Source organism: Melitaea cinxia, chromosome 14 (genome assembly GCF_905220565.1).
Source record: "Melitaea cinxia chromosome 14, ilMelCinx1.1, whole genome shotgun sequence".
NCBI classification, from domain to species: Eukaryota; Metazoa; Arthropoda; class Insecta; order Lepidoptera; family Nymphalidae; genus Melitaea; species Melitaea cinxia.
The window spans coordinates 9,400,618-9,416,360 of record NC_059407.1 but is presented as its reverse complement, the minus strand read 5'-3'; the positions used below and the strand labels follow the sequence as shown (position 1 = coordinate 9,416,360).

At 33.4% G+C, this 15,743-nt stretch overlaps 2 protein-coding genes across 2 annotated transcripts; one reads left to right on the top strand and one right to left on the bottom strand.

Annotated features, from left to right (window-relative positions):
* Window positions 1-1,108: 1,108 nt before the first annotated feature.
* On the top strand, window positions 1,109-5,126 carry LOC123659587 (opsin-2). The gene is made up of 8 exons (XM_045594793.1): window positions 1,109-1,197; window positions 1,474-1,659; window positions 2,189-2,398; window positions 2,865-3,001; window positions 3,151-3,316; window positions 3,604-3,790; window positions 4,319-4,401; window positions 4,701-5,126. Exons 1-8 carry the CDS (start codon window positions 1,124-1,126, stop codon window positions 4,810-4,812), a joined length of 1,155 nt encoding a protein of 384 aa, XP_045450749.1. The 5' UTR covers window positions 1,109-1,123; the 3' UTR covers window positions 4,813-5,126.
* A 5,952-nt stretch (window positions 5,127-11,078) lies between these two features.
* LOC123659662 (uncharacterized protein C16orf52 homolog A) lies at window positions 11,079-13,723 on the bottom strand. Its single transcript, XM_045594859.1, has 3 exons — window positions 13,476-13,723; window positions 12,991-13,203; window positions 11,079-12,230 (listed from the first exon to the last, which is right to left on the bottom strand). Exons 1-3 carry the CDS (start codon window positions 13,576-13,578, stop codon window positions 12,043-12,045), a joined length of 504 nt encoding a protein of 167 aa, XP_045450815.1. The 5' UTR covers window positions 13,579-13,723; the 3' UTR covers window positions 11,079-12,042.
* Between the last annotated feature and the right edge of the window lie 2,020 nt (window positions 13,724-15,743).

The following is a 15,743-nucleotide window of genomic DNA, read 5'->3' as shown; positions in this document are numbered from 1 at the left end:
CATCGCGGACAAACATTGTGACACGAGATTTATATATATTAAGATAACCGTGCAACAAGCATAGGTAGATATTAAAAAAGACAAGATTTACATAAAAAGGTCATACAATCTTTTTTTAACCGACTTCCAAAAAATGAGGAGGTTCTCAATTCGACTGTATTTTTTTATGTATGTTACATCAGAACTTTTGACCGGGTGGACCGATTTCGACAATTTTTTTTTAATCGAAAGGTGGTGTGTGTCAATTGGTCCCATTTAAATTTATTTGAAATCTAACAACCACTTTTTGAGTTATATCTAATAATGCGTTTTTACTTGACGCTTTTTTCGTCGACCTACGTTGTATTATACCGCATAACTTTCTACTGGATGTACCGATTTTAATCATTCTTTTTTTGTTGGAAAGGGGATATCCCTAGTTTGGTACGATGATAAGGAAACCAGGATCTGATGATAGGATCCCAGAGAAATCGAGGGAAACTCTCGAAAATCCACAATAACTTTTTACTGGGTGTACTGATTTTGATAATTTTTAATTTAATCGAAAGCTGATGTTTATCATATGCTCACATATCAATTTTATCGAGATCTAATAACTACTTTTTGATTAATCTTTGATAGCGCGTAGTTACTTGACTATTTTTACGTCGATCTACGTTGCATTACTCGTCGATGTAATTGAAGTCGGTTTTTTTTCGTTTGCGAGCAAACACAATTATAATTATTATAATTTCAATTTAAACAAAATATTATTATAATAATCATTTACGAATCCATGAAAAATATTAATAAAAATACATACAGTTTTACCTTTCTTATGTTACTATTTAATAGCAAAAAAATATATAAAATGTTATGTTTACGTCATATGAAACCTATTTATTATTTGTATGGTTTCCAATCATTCTTACGCCTGTAAAATGTAACCATCTTAGCTAATGCTGCGCAAATCACCACAAATCTATGTCAGTAAAATCACGACTAATCCTAAGTCGGCCATGGATATAGATAATCCTTGAAATCTCGTTAGTGGATGGCTGATATAAAATAAAGGGATGGTTTCACAGAGCCAGCAGTCAGTCAGTGGTATGGGCCACACACACTACCGAGGACTGCTCACAGAATGATCCCCGTACTCACCATGGACAACAAAACAGATGACTATAATATCTATGGTGCTTATTTCGCGCCACTCAGGTATATTTTTAATATCCGTATTGCTTATAGTTGTAATAAATAAGTACATAGTAATTATTCGAAAACAGGATATTTACCATGTTTATTATTTTCGCTTTGCGGAGCTCGATATTTCGACATTGACTTCGAATGTCTTGATCACGAGACTCATATATCCCGTTTTCGAATAATTTTCGTAAGAGAAGTAACCATGTTAATCTAAAATCTTATATATAGTAATTTCTAATCAAAATCATAAATTTCATTCATAACATTATTGTCTTTTTTTTACAATAGGTCTAGCGATGGCGTTAAGATGTTGATCGACGGCCTAGAAGGCGAAGAGTTAGCGTCGGTCCCGGAGCACTGGTACACATACGCCGCGCCACCAGCAAGCGCACACACGGCGCTCGCGCTTCTTTATACCTTTTTTACGGCGGCTTCACTGGTTGGAAATGGACTAGTTATTTTCATATTTGCCACGTCAGTATTTAAGTTACACTTATTCCATTAATTGGCGTGGCGCAGCGGTAATTGCACTGGCTGTTGCGCTGGCGGTCGCGGGTTCGATTCCCGCTCACCACAGACATTTATATCGAGCAGATAGATGTTAGTCGTGGTCTGAGCGTTGTGTTTGTGTATTGTGTGTGTTTCCGGACCCCAACATAGGAGAAAATCCTAATAGGGGCTCCGTTGAGTGTGAAACGTTAATTATTAATTATTATTAATTGAAAGTTGAAAATCCACGCTTAAATCCATACTCAACCATACTTTGATGTGTTTTAAAAATAAATTAAATTAACTTAATAATTATTGTCAATATAAAACTGCAATCAAAACTTATTTATTCTGAATTTAAAATGTACTTATACTTGATATACTATATATATATATATATATATATATATATATATATATATATATATATATATATATATATATATAAAACAGTATTATTTAAGTAATTTAGCAACAATATTTTTTTTTTATATAATAATTATTTATTTAACAGGACAAAAAGCTTACGAACATCCAGCAATTTGCTGATTCTAAATTTGGCAATCATGGACTTTATAATGATGGCAAAAGCGCCAATCTTCATCTACAACAGTGCGATGCGAGGCTACGCCGCCGGATCTATAGGCTGTCAGATCTTCTCCGTCATGGGTGCATATACCGGAATCGGCGCGGCTATGACCAATGCTTGTATCGCATATGATAGGCAAGTAAACTTTCTGTCTGACAAAACTATGTCTTACTAAGAAAATTTCAAAATCTTATAAAATATTTAACAACTGACAGTGATAAGTTAAATCATGTCCTACATTACGAAGTTACTCCCAATGTTTTTAATTTTCTTTAACATTAATTTGTTTTAATATCCATTCAAGCCACGAAACGAAGAAAATTCATCGTGACACCGAATGAAACGCGCTTTATTATTGTGATAATATCTTATCACAATAATAAAGTCTAATCTATATTAAAATAAATATTTTCCATAACACAAAAATATTTGTTCTACGAAAAGTCAAATATTCTTCATAGATTTTATTTCGCCAGGAAAATAAATATTTTCCATAACACAAAAATATTTGTTCTACGAAAAGTCAAATATTCTTCATAATATTCTACGATATTTACTAAGATAAAAAAGGGATCTCTAACGTTTAAATTTTTCGTTTCAGACATTCAACAATAACTCGCCCTCTCGACGGGCGGTTATCGCGTGGGAAAGCTTTATTGATGATAGCTATCATATGGATATATGCTACTCCCTGGTCACTGATGCCATTGTTTGGTGTATGGGGGCGATTCGTGCCAGGTAATGAGGAATTTTTTAAAACTATTTTTCTTTTTTACCTTATTGTACAATTAATATTAATTGTGTAAATAATGTTCATGTTATTAAAAAAAATATTTTCTCTTGTAGTAAATAGCTACGAGTGTAAATAAAACATGTATTTTTTTCAGAGGGTTATTTAACATCTTGTACATTCGACTATCTTACGAATACGTTCGACACGAAACTATTTGTAGCTTGCATTTTTGTATGCAGCTACGTTTTCCCTATGAGCTTTATAATTTACTTCTACAGCGGCATCGTCAAACAAGTATTTGCCCACGAAGCTGCCCTAAGGTAACTTTCTTAAGTATAATATCAGAAATATTTGAAAATAATACGAGAATTATAAAACATAAGTTAACCTTTTATTAAAAACAAAAAAGACTTTTAATTTAGCAATAAAATATGTACCTACGTTTAATCGTATATACGCATAATAAATAGTTCTCATTTACTACAACCAGTTAACCAAATAGATACGCTTTTAATAAAACCATACAAATACAACTACAAAATTAGAAAAATATACTAGTTGTTTGTGGACGAAATAGTATAACTTGTTTTCTTTTTTTTTTGTGAAGAGAGCAAGCGAAAAAGATGAACGTCGAATCACTGCGGTCGAATCAAAACGCTTCCGCTGAATCGGCTGAAGTCCGAATCGCAAAGGCAGCGCTCACTGTCTGTTTCCTTTTTGTCGCTTCTTGGACGCCTTACGGTGTGATGGCGATGATAGGTGCCTTTGGCGATCAACGATTATTGACTCCGGGAGTAAGTATAGTTCTTTTATCATCTATAGTTCTTTTATATTCATAAATAAGAATCGCTAAAATCACAAAACTGAAGAACGGCTGGACCATTTCAAACCGAATTTTTTTAGTTCTAATACTTTATAAAGGATTCATATGGAATGAGAATTTAAAAAATGGTGTTGGATTTAGAATCGTTTGGCACGAATTTTGGCGAGAGGGTCTGGTAGGGGAGAGGATGGTCTCCCTTACTCCACCATAGGATTCGCAATACAATGTGCACAAATATGCACAATTTACAAAAAAAAAAAGAAATCCCATATATCTAAGGTCAAAATTAGACTGTTTATCGGCATAATTTCGTTCCGTTCGTTTCGCTTAGATTCATGCACAAAAAATTGGAAAATTTCAGAAAATTACACGATTATTTCAACTGCGTTTGACAGGACACCGTCTGTAAGTTCAACGACAAATATAAAAAAAAAAGTTATTTCATATTCTCTTTAAATTATTAAGCATTGTCATTATATTTTGATATTTTTCCTAACAGGTAACGATGATCCCTGCGGTGGCCTGCAAGACTGTAGCGTGTATCGACCCTTGGGTGTATGCCATCAGCCATCCAAAGTACAGGTTGGCACTATTGAGTTCATCTATGTAATAGTTTACAGCTTTGTTCAAATTATAAAAAAAAAAAATACTTAACATACTTATAGTTTCGAAATTAACTTATTATCCTCGAGTTAATATACAGGGTTGGGACTATAAAACAACGATAAATTGGACATCGTATATGTAATGACATTCCAAGCCTACATACAAAAAATCAATAAAATACATCCAGTAAAGATTAGTCACAAAATATGATTTTTTTTTATTTCTACGTGATGTATAATAGTTTTAGTGAAAAAATACTTGTTTGGAATGTCTAGGCAAGAACTGCAAAGACGTATGCCATGGCTCCAAATCAACGAGCCGGATGACAATACTTCGACAGGAACCAACAGTACGGCCAATTCTTCCGCTCCAGCTGCTTCTGCGTAACTGACCACTGACGACGACCATAGCGAATACAACGGACTGCGATCTTAGTTACTTTGTTAATATTGAAATGAAAGAAAAAAAAACAAAAAAAAGAGAAATGACAATGATACTTAATATTTATAACTTATTAATAATTTCTTTATTTAGTTTAAGCTCAAAATGAGAAATAATGTATAAATTACTTCAACGGAGAAATTTAAGCACGAAACGGCTATGCTAACGGAATATCTGATGGTTTATATACTTACTTACATTGTATAATCATAATATACAATAACATGAAATGAAATAAATATGATTAACATGAAATGAAATGATTATTTATTATTTCTTTTTTCGAACATTTCTTCTTGTTATTAACAATTTTTTTTTAAATGCTAAAAGATCGATTTCGAAAAATTTGTCCCTTACTGTGTTTTGAAATAGGGCAGCCGCATTGTTTGTAGTAGACGTGTTAAGCAATTTATTTAATTTCTAACACTTCAGGATGAATCGTTCAATCCCTTGATGGTAGGAGAGCTCGCGACAAATTTCAGGAAGGTTCTTTTGGCAAGCTGAAAGTGTGATAAAATATAATTTCGTCAATTGACGAATCGAGTCCTGCCAGTCTGGTAGAGTGTTTGTGATTATTTCGCTACTGCGTAGAATATAACATTTACAAAAAAAGTGCAAGAAAATATTTTTTGGCAAGTTTTATTTTTGTTATCTTTTAATTTAATAATAATAGAATATGAAAAAAAATCGCCGAGTTTTTTTAGGTTATAAAGTATAACCAGACTTCTTCAAAAATATTTTATTAAAATTCTAAAAAATATACCTAAGGCAATCTGAAATTTTAATCATTTCATCGCCCGTTGGCGCAGTTTGTGTGGTTCTGCTTTCTGTGCCGCGGGTTGCGGGTTCGATTCCCGCCTGAGTCTGGGTGTAGTATTTGTATTTATATATTTATATATGAATTATTTCTATGTATATTTATAAAAAAAATATAGTTATAAAAGTCGGCTGTTACCTGTAACACAAGCATTAAGTTGCTTACCATAAGAACAGACGACCGTGTGTGTATGTTATAAGATATTTATTTATTTATAATTTCAATAATACCTGCAAATCGTCAAACAAATTTTGCGGTTTTAGACAATTCCTAGATGTGAATAAATTTTTCAAATGAGTACGACAAAAAAGTCTTACGCTCAGCCATAGAAGCGACCAAGATTATAAAAGCTAATCGAGACATTCCGGCAGCTGATGGGGGTTCAGCTCCGCGCGCCGTGTTGGTTATTGAGAAACCGCGTGTTTCGAATTGTATAGTTCAAACTCTGCGTTCGCAACTGGGTATTTTAGAGTAGTTTATTTTTTCTTACATTTTTTTTTTTTGTAGAGAAAATTAATTAATCATTTAAAAGACAATAATGACGCTTGCTGCATATATTCTGAAGTGTTTTTTTTTTAATCTTTTTTATTTATGGAGGGTTTCGTCAGTCTGACGATGCCACCCTCATAGGTCTTACAAACTATTTAATACTTTCTACGCTTAAGAGCTACTTTCACAATTTTATACAACATTCTGGCTTCCTCAGATAGCGGGTAAGCCAGAATACAGTTACACTTGCCAAACTCATACAAATCCACTTGCAAAACTGATCTTTCAACTTCGTTCCGAACACATTCTACCATAACGTGATATACGTCTTCTTTTAAATTACATTCGGTGCAATTTGGCGAATTTATTATACCAATTAGATACAAAAATCCGTTTAGAGAGATGTGTCCGGATCGAAGACGTAGGGCGATTACAATGTCTGATCTGGATAATGTGGATAATGTGGACTTAGCTATGTAAGGTTGAATGGTCTTCTGGTCTTATACCAGATACCCTTAGTCAAAGATCTCTCATCAAAGTATACATTCCACATGTCTGAACATTTGCTTTTAACAATGTGCAAACAATCAGAATACAGAGGTAGCAAAGTAAAAGGTTCGCCGTCGTTTATTGCACTCTTTGCAAGTCTATCAGCTTCCTCATTTCCAAATATGCCAATCTGAGATGGCATCCATTGAATTTTTATAATTTTATCACTGTTACTTAGTTTATAAAGGTCCTTTATTATATCATATGCTACTAGGCTACATCGAAAAGTCGAGGTGCACCGAGCTAAATGATAAAGAGCACTTTTAAAATCTCTCATAATTACGTATTTACCTGACCGTAATGATTTAATGTAAGCGATAGCCTCTGCAATAGCTACAAGCTCGGCAGACATGATAGACACATTCTGACTAATACTTAGTTGAACATAGCCATTTGTTTGTGGATCAAACAATGCAACACCGCTATTCATGTCTTTATCTTTTGAACCATCCGTATACACCTGATAAAAGCCACCATAATATTTATTTACATGATTTTCATAAAGTTGTCTCAACTTCAAAGTGTTATATTGATGTTTGGCTTTATTTATGCAATTAATGTCAAGATACAATGTCGAAGAAAGATCCACATAGCTAACCCATGGACACAAAGAGAATATCTCCAGTATATCACTCGAGTGAATAGGAATGTCTTGAATAAAAGATAATCATGAACCAAAAGCAGTAAGGGGTGGTTACGTCGTCTCCAATAAATGTGCGATCGAAACGTTTTTAATACCTCGAGTAATATAGATCAGAAAAAGATTTACATTTTACCCAGTATTTACCCGCAAGAAAGTACGTATGAATGTGTACCGGTTGTAGATGTAGTTCCGACATGTATCGTTGTACTTTTTATGAATCCACCGTTGATGCGCATACAGTGATTCTGAATCTTATCTAACTTTGCGTGGTGTGTTGTACAACTATCTCCATATAACATGCTAGCGTAATCAAGCTTACTGCGAATCATAGAAATATAAATACGTCTCAAAATTATAGGATGAACACCCCAGCTCATTCCGGCCAAAACCTTAAAAATGATAATAAATTTTAAGCATTTATCTTTTATTTCATTAATGTGTTTAACCCAGCGCAATGATCTGTCAACCCGTACCCCTAAGTATTTCACTCGATAACCAATTTGTAACGCGGAATCACCCACTACTAAATCACAATTGACATTTCTAATAAAACCCCTTTTAAAAATACAAACTTTACTTTTTATAAGTGAAATTTCCAAACCGATATTGGCAATTAACTTTTCAAAGTTGTTTAAGGCTATTTGTAAATCATTTTTTCCTTCATCAATGTTATTACAAACTGTGTACATTACAAAGTCATCGGCATATTGCGAAATAAAAACATTTTTGATATTTTTGCAGATACTTAACGTAACAATGTTAAAAAGGAAGGGGGATAGCGGGTCATCCTGTGCCAAACCGCGACCTGTACTTCGATAATAGTCAACGTGTAACTCGGTCCGAATTTTTAAAACTATGGGCTCACGCGGAGTGCACTGGATGGAACTCAGCTGAAGGTTATGTCTGCGATATGTGCTATACTTGCTTTGACTCCGATTCCCAGGGTGATCACCATAACCCCAATGTCGGTGTAATGGGAGTCAAATCTTTTTTTTACTTTTATAATTTCCAAAGTTGATTGCCAAAGTGACTGAAATTGATCTCTAATGATAGGTCAATAAATAAATTATGTTTAAGGGCGGTTGCAATAAAAATTTATTTTTTAATTAAAATTTTATTTGAATTCTCGCTTAAGTGACCCCCGTTACCCTCTATTACCCTAAGACTGAAAATACCAGACATTAACAGAGCTAAAACTGACCCTAAAAGCGTTATTGTAGTTGTGATAGATGTAAAGAAAGTGAGTTTTACCAATTGGGTACCAAAATTGGAATATTATAGCAGCTTTACACACGGAATCAGTTTACCTCGTGCTCTGAAGATTTTATAAAAATAGAAGAAGTTGTTAAAGATAAAGAAGAAGAAGTGAGTCTTTAAGAAGTTGTTGGGAAATTGTCGTTGACTGGAGGACAAGGATTCAAAAAATGTAACTGTCTTAAAAAAATGCTCGTCGAAGAAATACACTTGCAAGTCATCAGGATTACTTTGTAATTCTAACTGCCACAATAGCACTCCGTGCTGTAACAAGTAAAATGTTTTTTTTAACCTAGCTATTAGTTAATAATAATTCTTTTTTTGTTTTTTATTTCAGTTTATTTGTTAAGCTACAAACTAATTTGTTTGTAATTAGTATATTTTACTACCTCTTCATAAATGCCAATAATAAACCAAATAATAAAAAATACTGATTCGGTTATGTTTGTGAGAAGATATTTTACTTGTTTCAATTTTTACTATTTAGGGAATAATTTAAAATGACTAGTACCTAAAAAAGATATAAATTCCAAATGAAAATAATTTAAATTTTTGACTGAAATAAATAATAAACCAACTTTTACTAGGTGTCAGTGGTAAAACCTAGCATGTACTAAATTCTAATAGTAAAAGCTGGAAAGAAATGTCTCATTTTCATAAATCCTTACATTTACCCAGAGGCGGCTCTAGCCCTTGTGGCGCCCGTGTGCAAACCCTAGCGCCCTCTAGTAGGCGCGGGGTCAAAATGGAATACTTAGTTATATTTTCAAACGGAAATTCGGGTGCAAAGAGTGAAATTTTAAATGATGTCGGGAAGCAAAGAGTGTTTTTTTTAGGAAGGAGGGAGTTTACAACAATAAAAAATCACAACTTTGCAGTTCTTGTAAAAATATTTACTTATATATTACAGGACGCTCGCGCACACAAATATACATACATACACACATACACACACACCCAAATGTATTTAAAAAAAGTTACTTTTCGTGCTTTTGCATTAGCGAAATCTTTAACAATGTCACTTTCATTCAATTTCATTTTCATTTCATTTTCATTCTTCTTCTTTCGACTTCAATTTCATTTTCATGTTCAATACTTCATCATTACAGCCTATACAGTCCACTGCTGGACATAGGCCTCCACAAGTTTACGCCAAAAATAACGTGAACTCGTGTGTTTTGCCCATAGTCACCACGCTGGGCAGGCGGGTTGGTGACCGCAGTACTGGCCTTGTCGCACCGAAGACGCTGCTGCCCGTCTTCGGCCTGTGTATTTCAAAGCCAGCAGTTGGATGGTTATCCCGCCATCGGTCGGCTTCTTAAGTTCCAAGGTGGTAATGGAACCTTGTTATCCCTTAGTCGCCTCTTACGACACCCACGGGAAGAGAGGGGGTGGCTAAATTCTTGGCAATGGCTTGGCAAATGGCAAAAAAAAAAAAAGTGTTCAATACTTATTAACGATAAATTTGTCAATGTACTTTGCGACAATGTTGATCTAAGATAATTTTTAATTATTTTAGTTTAGAAAATGATCTTTCGCTGTGTGCTACAGTGACTGGAAGTGTCAGGTAAATCCTTAGTGATGTGGACAGATTTGGTAATACTGTAATTAATTTATTCGTAAACAAGTAATTTAAAATATCAAACGGCATAGTGGAATCATCAATAAACATCGGTAATAATTCGATTTCATTAAAGAGCTCGAACTTTTCCACATCTGAAGAGCCAGCATTGCAAAATTTATTTTGTAAATTAGAACAATGTGCTTTTTTTGTATCCGAGTCCAAATTCTTCCGGTGTTTCAATTTTTGAAGAAATGAAAAATTTACATAATTTTGATTCAAAAGTTCGAACCGTTTGTCGAACTTAGTAATTGCGGTGTCTAATAAATAATAGTAAAAATTTACTTTAAAATGTATAATCGCGTCTGTTATCGGTTCATCCTCCACCTCATAATTAAAAAACCTTTTACGAGCGCAAGGGCGTGCAGGTGTGGGAAATTCTGTTATTGCCTCGAATTCTTCCGCTACAGTTTTCGCGCTGTTAAGAAGCTCCTCAAAAGCGGACTCATTACGGAATTCAGACAAACATATTTTTGTATTGTCAATCATTTTCACCGCTTCTGACAATACAGCGTCTGACTTTTGAAGAGCCTTGCTAACTACATTTATTTTGCTTAAAATTTCAAACCAAATAAGCAGAGAGCAAATGAATGTAATCGACTTAATTTTTGCCAGTAATGATTTTGCCATATTTCTTGACTCGGAATATTTGCTCGTATCGGAATATATAGTAAACAAGGTAAAAACTTTTTTTGTTTAACTGTTTTTGTTTTACAATTAGACGAAATTTTCTGTTGCAAAAATTTAACTACTTTGTTTAAAGAGCAATGTTTGTTTATATTCTCACTCTCACGTCTCTTAAACGATTGGGAAGATGGATAGGATTGATACCAAAGTCATTATTGCTTAAACATCTATTTCACATTATATTAATAATTTACGTACCATTATAATATTTTGAGATTCTTAATTTGCGCATCTTCTTAACTACTATATTTACAAACTATATATATATATTTCAAATATAACATTAACTTATAAAGATACATTCGCATCGTTTTACAAATAATATATTTCAAACGAAATAAGGGATTAAGCCACTCTAAAATTAACGAAAAGTAGTTTTTCCCTTTTTTCAATGGCAATGGCAATGGCAATGAAAAAAAAAAATAAGTATGAGGCCGCAAAAACGTGGATTTGTTTTTGTATGGGTAAGTGGCTCCAATTGGCAATAATACTGTGGAAAAATTGTTGATTATATAGTGAAATCAAAATAGTTTAAGGCGTGTAAGTCAATACTTGTAAGTCAATAACAAAAGATACTGAAGACATCACGTCGGATTTACAGCAAAAATGGTAGTTGGTGCTGTTGTTAAGATATTTCGGCGATCTAAAGCTTTGTATCAGGTCAAATATACTCATTTTACTGGTGAATATGACTGTATGACTTTGAAAGCCATTACAAATTCTAAAATGTGAGATGACTGTACAGTAGTAAAAAAATATATGTATAGATTAAATGCAAAAGTGAATAGGGACCTGAATGTACTATTGAAAAAGAGCAAAAAATTTCAATGGAAGGCGCACATTGACTGGAAAGCATTATAGACAAGCTATCTGTTTATTATGTATGTATGTATCTAGACTTATAAATTCTTCTAACTCTTTGCATCAGCAGGTACAAAGAAAACTATGTGGGATAATGCCTACACCAACAACCATTTTTGTAATCTTGATTTATTTTGCCATTATCCAAAAAAAAATAATTAAAAGCCTATTTATTCGACCGCTATATAGTGGCCTAAGCCCTTAAATAACTATAACAAATTACTTTTTATGTCATAATATTTCATACAAATATTTTTAAAAATGAGGCAAACAGACTTTGCCGGCAAATAATTCAGATATCACAGTAATCCATAATGACAAAACAAACAATATGTATGATATTCCAACTTGATGACTGTTGGGTAGCTGGTAAGGTTGACCACCAATTTCATCTACATGGAAGCCCATAGGGAATATGACAGCAGCAAGGCAGAATACAACCACTGAAATTATTAATTTTCAAATTGCACATGATTGTGAGATTAAAATTTTCTTCAAGTATCATTTAAAATGGATTTATAATTCAGAATAAAAGTGTTTACTAAAATCTTAGTAATATGACTGCATTATACTATTAAAAAAATTATAATTTGTATCGGCCGCATTCCACCTAAGGCCAACAACACCATCGATCACGACAGCTGAAATTGCCCTTCCACAAGGTAAACAACGCCGCGGGTGTTGTACTTGTAGATGAATTTTGGTAGATGGAACGCATATTTGGGCACTGTCAGGTGTCAGCGGTGTGATCGCAATATGGCAACTTAAGTGAATATTGCACGAGGACTGGAGTAAAACTTAATTCAACATGGATTCCCTGGAATGAGAGATAACATTCACAATTTGGCATTGACAGTTGTTTTTTTTTTTTAAATTCCCGCCATGTTCGATGAAAGCCAACTTTGACCCAACTATACTATGTATATATATATATATATATAGTTCGGAACAGTGACGTCAACTATGACATGGAGCGATGGCTCATGACGACCACAGGCCTTAGGTGGAATGATAAAATGGGCATTCCGGGCGTTGCGGACGCTTAGTGGAACGCGACCGTCAGGTCAATTTAGAAAAGAGTTAAGAAAATATCTAAAATTGGGGATACAAAAAGTATTTTTAATAAAAGGAATGTTTTTGTCCTTGGCAACACTTGATTAATCTTCTAAGAGAACCAGATGGTGTAAAGTTTACAATACTTACTTGCTGCAAATCCTACCCAACGTGCATAGGGTATTACATTGCGATCAAAATGACTTGACGCTAATAAAATAACAGTAGTTGTGATGCAGATGCATCCTATGAATATACAAATCAGAGCTAGTAACCATTCTGGCTGTAAATCTGGGGTGAAGCAAACTTGAGGCCGGTTGTACAATGTAATACAAGACCACATTAAGCCAAGGCGAGTATCACCTGCAGAAAAGATGACAAGTGTGAACTAAAAAAAAGTTAAGTATCTATTTTACCTAAACCTGCTGTGTTCATGAAATTCATAAACATAAAGTTATTTTAACAATACTGTATGTAGTAAACCACCAAATTGTTTACTATTTTAGAGATTCATAATACTTCATTTTATAAAAACTAATTGAAAGACAAAATGATAATTCCTTTATATACAACATTATTACTTTGCACAAAGTTATAAACTAACTAATAAACATATTATATCAAAGTAAATTTACCTCCTACATCTGTAATTATCCAGTCTGGCATTGCAAGACTGACAATTGCAAAAACATCTGCAGCCATGAACAAAGTTCCGGATATAACAGTGAGTTTATCCATTTCTGTTGGATTGTATAGACAGATTTCGAATCACATAAAACCTTAATATTGTTTCTGATTTGTTGCCATTGCTTACACTGTATTCAAATAAACATTCGCGAGTATGACAGAAACGTCCACTAGGGTCTACGACTTAAACAAAGGTCAAAGGACATAAGCATAGATTATACAAATATACACTTATATAGACAGAGTACAAAGAGCAACACGGAGGGGAGTAGCCATGTACAGGCGTTCCCCTCTGTCAAGGTATAAGGCCAAATGGCCATATGCAAACAATAAAACTAGTTGCAGCCGCACTGATCACTAGACTAAATCTAGTTGCGCGATTGAATCAACGTCCTTCAAAAAATGCTAAATTGTTCTGTTTTTTGCTTCAAAAAAAGATCTGCCATGTCAAATTTACTAAAACATGGCGTTACCTTTCATACGTAAGTATTTTTTAATCACATTATTACTTGTATACTTCTTTTAAACCTTTTTTAATCTTAAAAATTACAAATATTATCGGTCGTGTTGACTTGATTTGTTTACCAACACCGGCCGCTCGCCCTCATACAACATGCGGATCAGTCGAGCGACTGATCGGAGTCTAATTCCGAGAAGTCACTGTCGCCGAGCGATAGTGTTGTTACCGGTTTGTTTGTAGATAGTTATCGATAAAAACGGCAAAGGCAAAAGAGGTGACAGACATTTTTGAGATTTTGATTTATTTAAAATATTATATTGCTAGCTTTTTTTAATAAACATAGTTATATAATAAAATTGCATTAAATTAAATATAATACACGTATTACGAGTATTAATACATTTTACTAGAATTACTTAATGTGAACTTCGACCATAATGTTTTATATAAAAACTTGGCAGGTTTTCTAAAAATCCAAATTTAAGGGTTTACATGGAAAAAAATTGTAATAACAGATTAACCTGGACGCCCATAAAAAATAGTGTAATTTGTTCAGATCATATCAATACCACTAACTTTCAAGTGTTGGCGAACAATAGAAGGAAATTAGTCGAGGGCACCAAACCAACACTAACGCCACACTGTTTTTGTCCCGTAAGTTTTTTTTTTGTCTCATGTACAAGGTAATCAAGATATGGTTCACCTTAGTCATAGTAGTGAAATGAAGCTTAGATTTATCAACTTTAAAAATTAACAATGTCCATCCTTTCAGAGTCATTAACAAATCATTCAATCTAGCAGATGACAAGCTTATGATTTTTATCATTATTGCTACCATTAGTGCTACGCTCCCTATTCCCGATTCGTTGTACATCATCAACTCCTCAAAATGTATGTTAACTTTAAATCGTTTATTGTAGACTGGCATTGTTTGGCTTGTGCCAACGTTGCACCAAACGTATTGTGACATAATTATAATAGTTAGACATATGCTGTCGCGACACTTTTTAACTGACTTCCAAAAAGGGAGGAGGTTCTCAATTTGACTGTATTTTTTTATGTATGTTACTTCAGAACTTTTGACTGGGTGGACCGATTTTGATGATTTTAAATTTAATAGAAAGCTGATGTTTATCATGTGGTTGCGTTCAAATTTCATCGAGATCTGATAACAACTTTTTGAGTAACCTTTGATAACGCGTATATATTAAGTATATTGTATTACTTGTCGATTGAATTGAAGTCGGTTTTTTTTTCGTTTGCGAGCAAATACAATTATTGTAGATAATGATGTGTTCTACAGTCTTGCTACATTATATATTTCTATTATCATTAGTTTTTGCAGCGCACGCAATGTAAGGAATTTTTTAGGTTATTTTTTTATCCCTTGGGTTACATTATTGGAGTTTTAGTAAGGATCCCTAATATTTTTGAAAATATAGTATTAACCTATGTCGCTCAAGGATAGTGTAATTTTATCAACGGTGAAATAATTTTTTGAACCGGTCCAGTAGTTTCGGAGCCTATTCAATGCTAAAAACAAACAATCAAATCTTTACTCTTTATAATCGTTTATTTTACATGAAGATGTTTGATTTGTAGTATATAATAAATTAAGTCTATTTTTATAATAACATCATACCTTTGTATCACTTTAAAAACTTATTTCCCTAACCGAGTACTTGAATTTATCGATAATGCATATCGACAGTTGTTACAACCACGGCTGTAAGCAACTTGTCAGTGTAATTGCGGC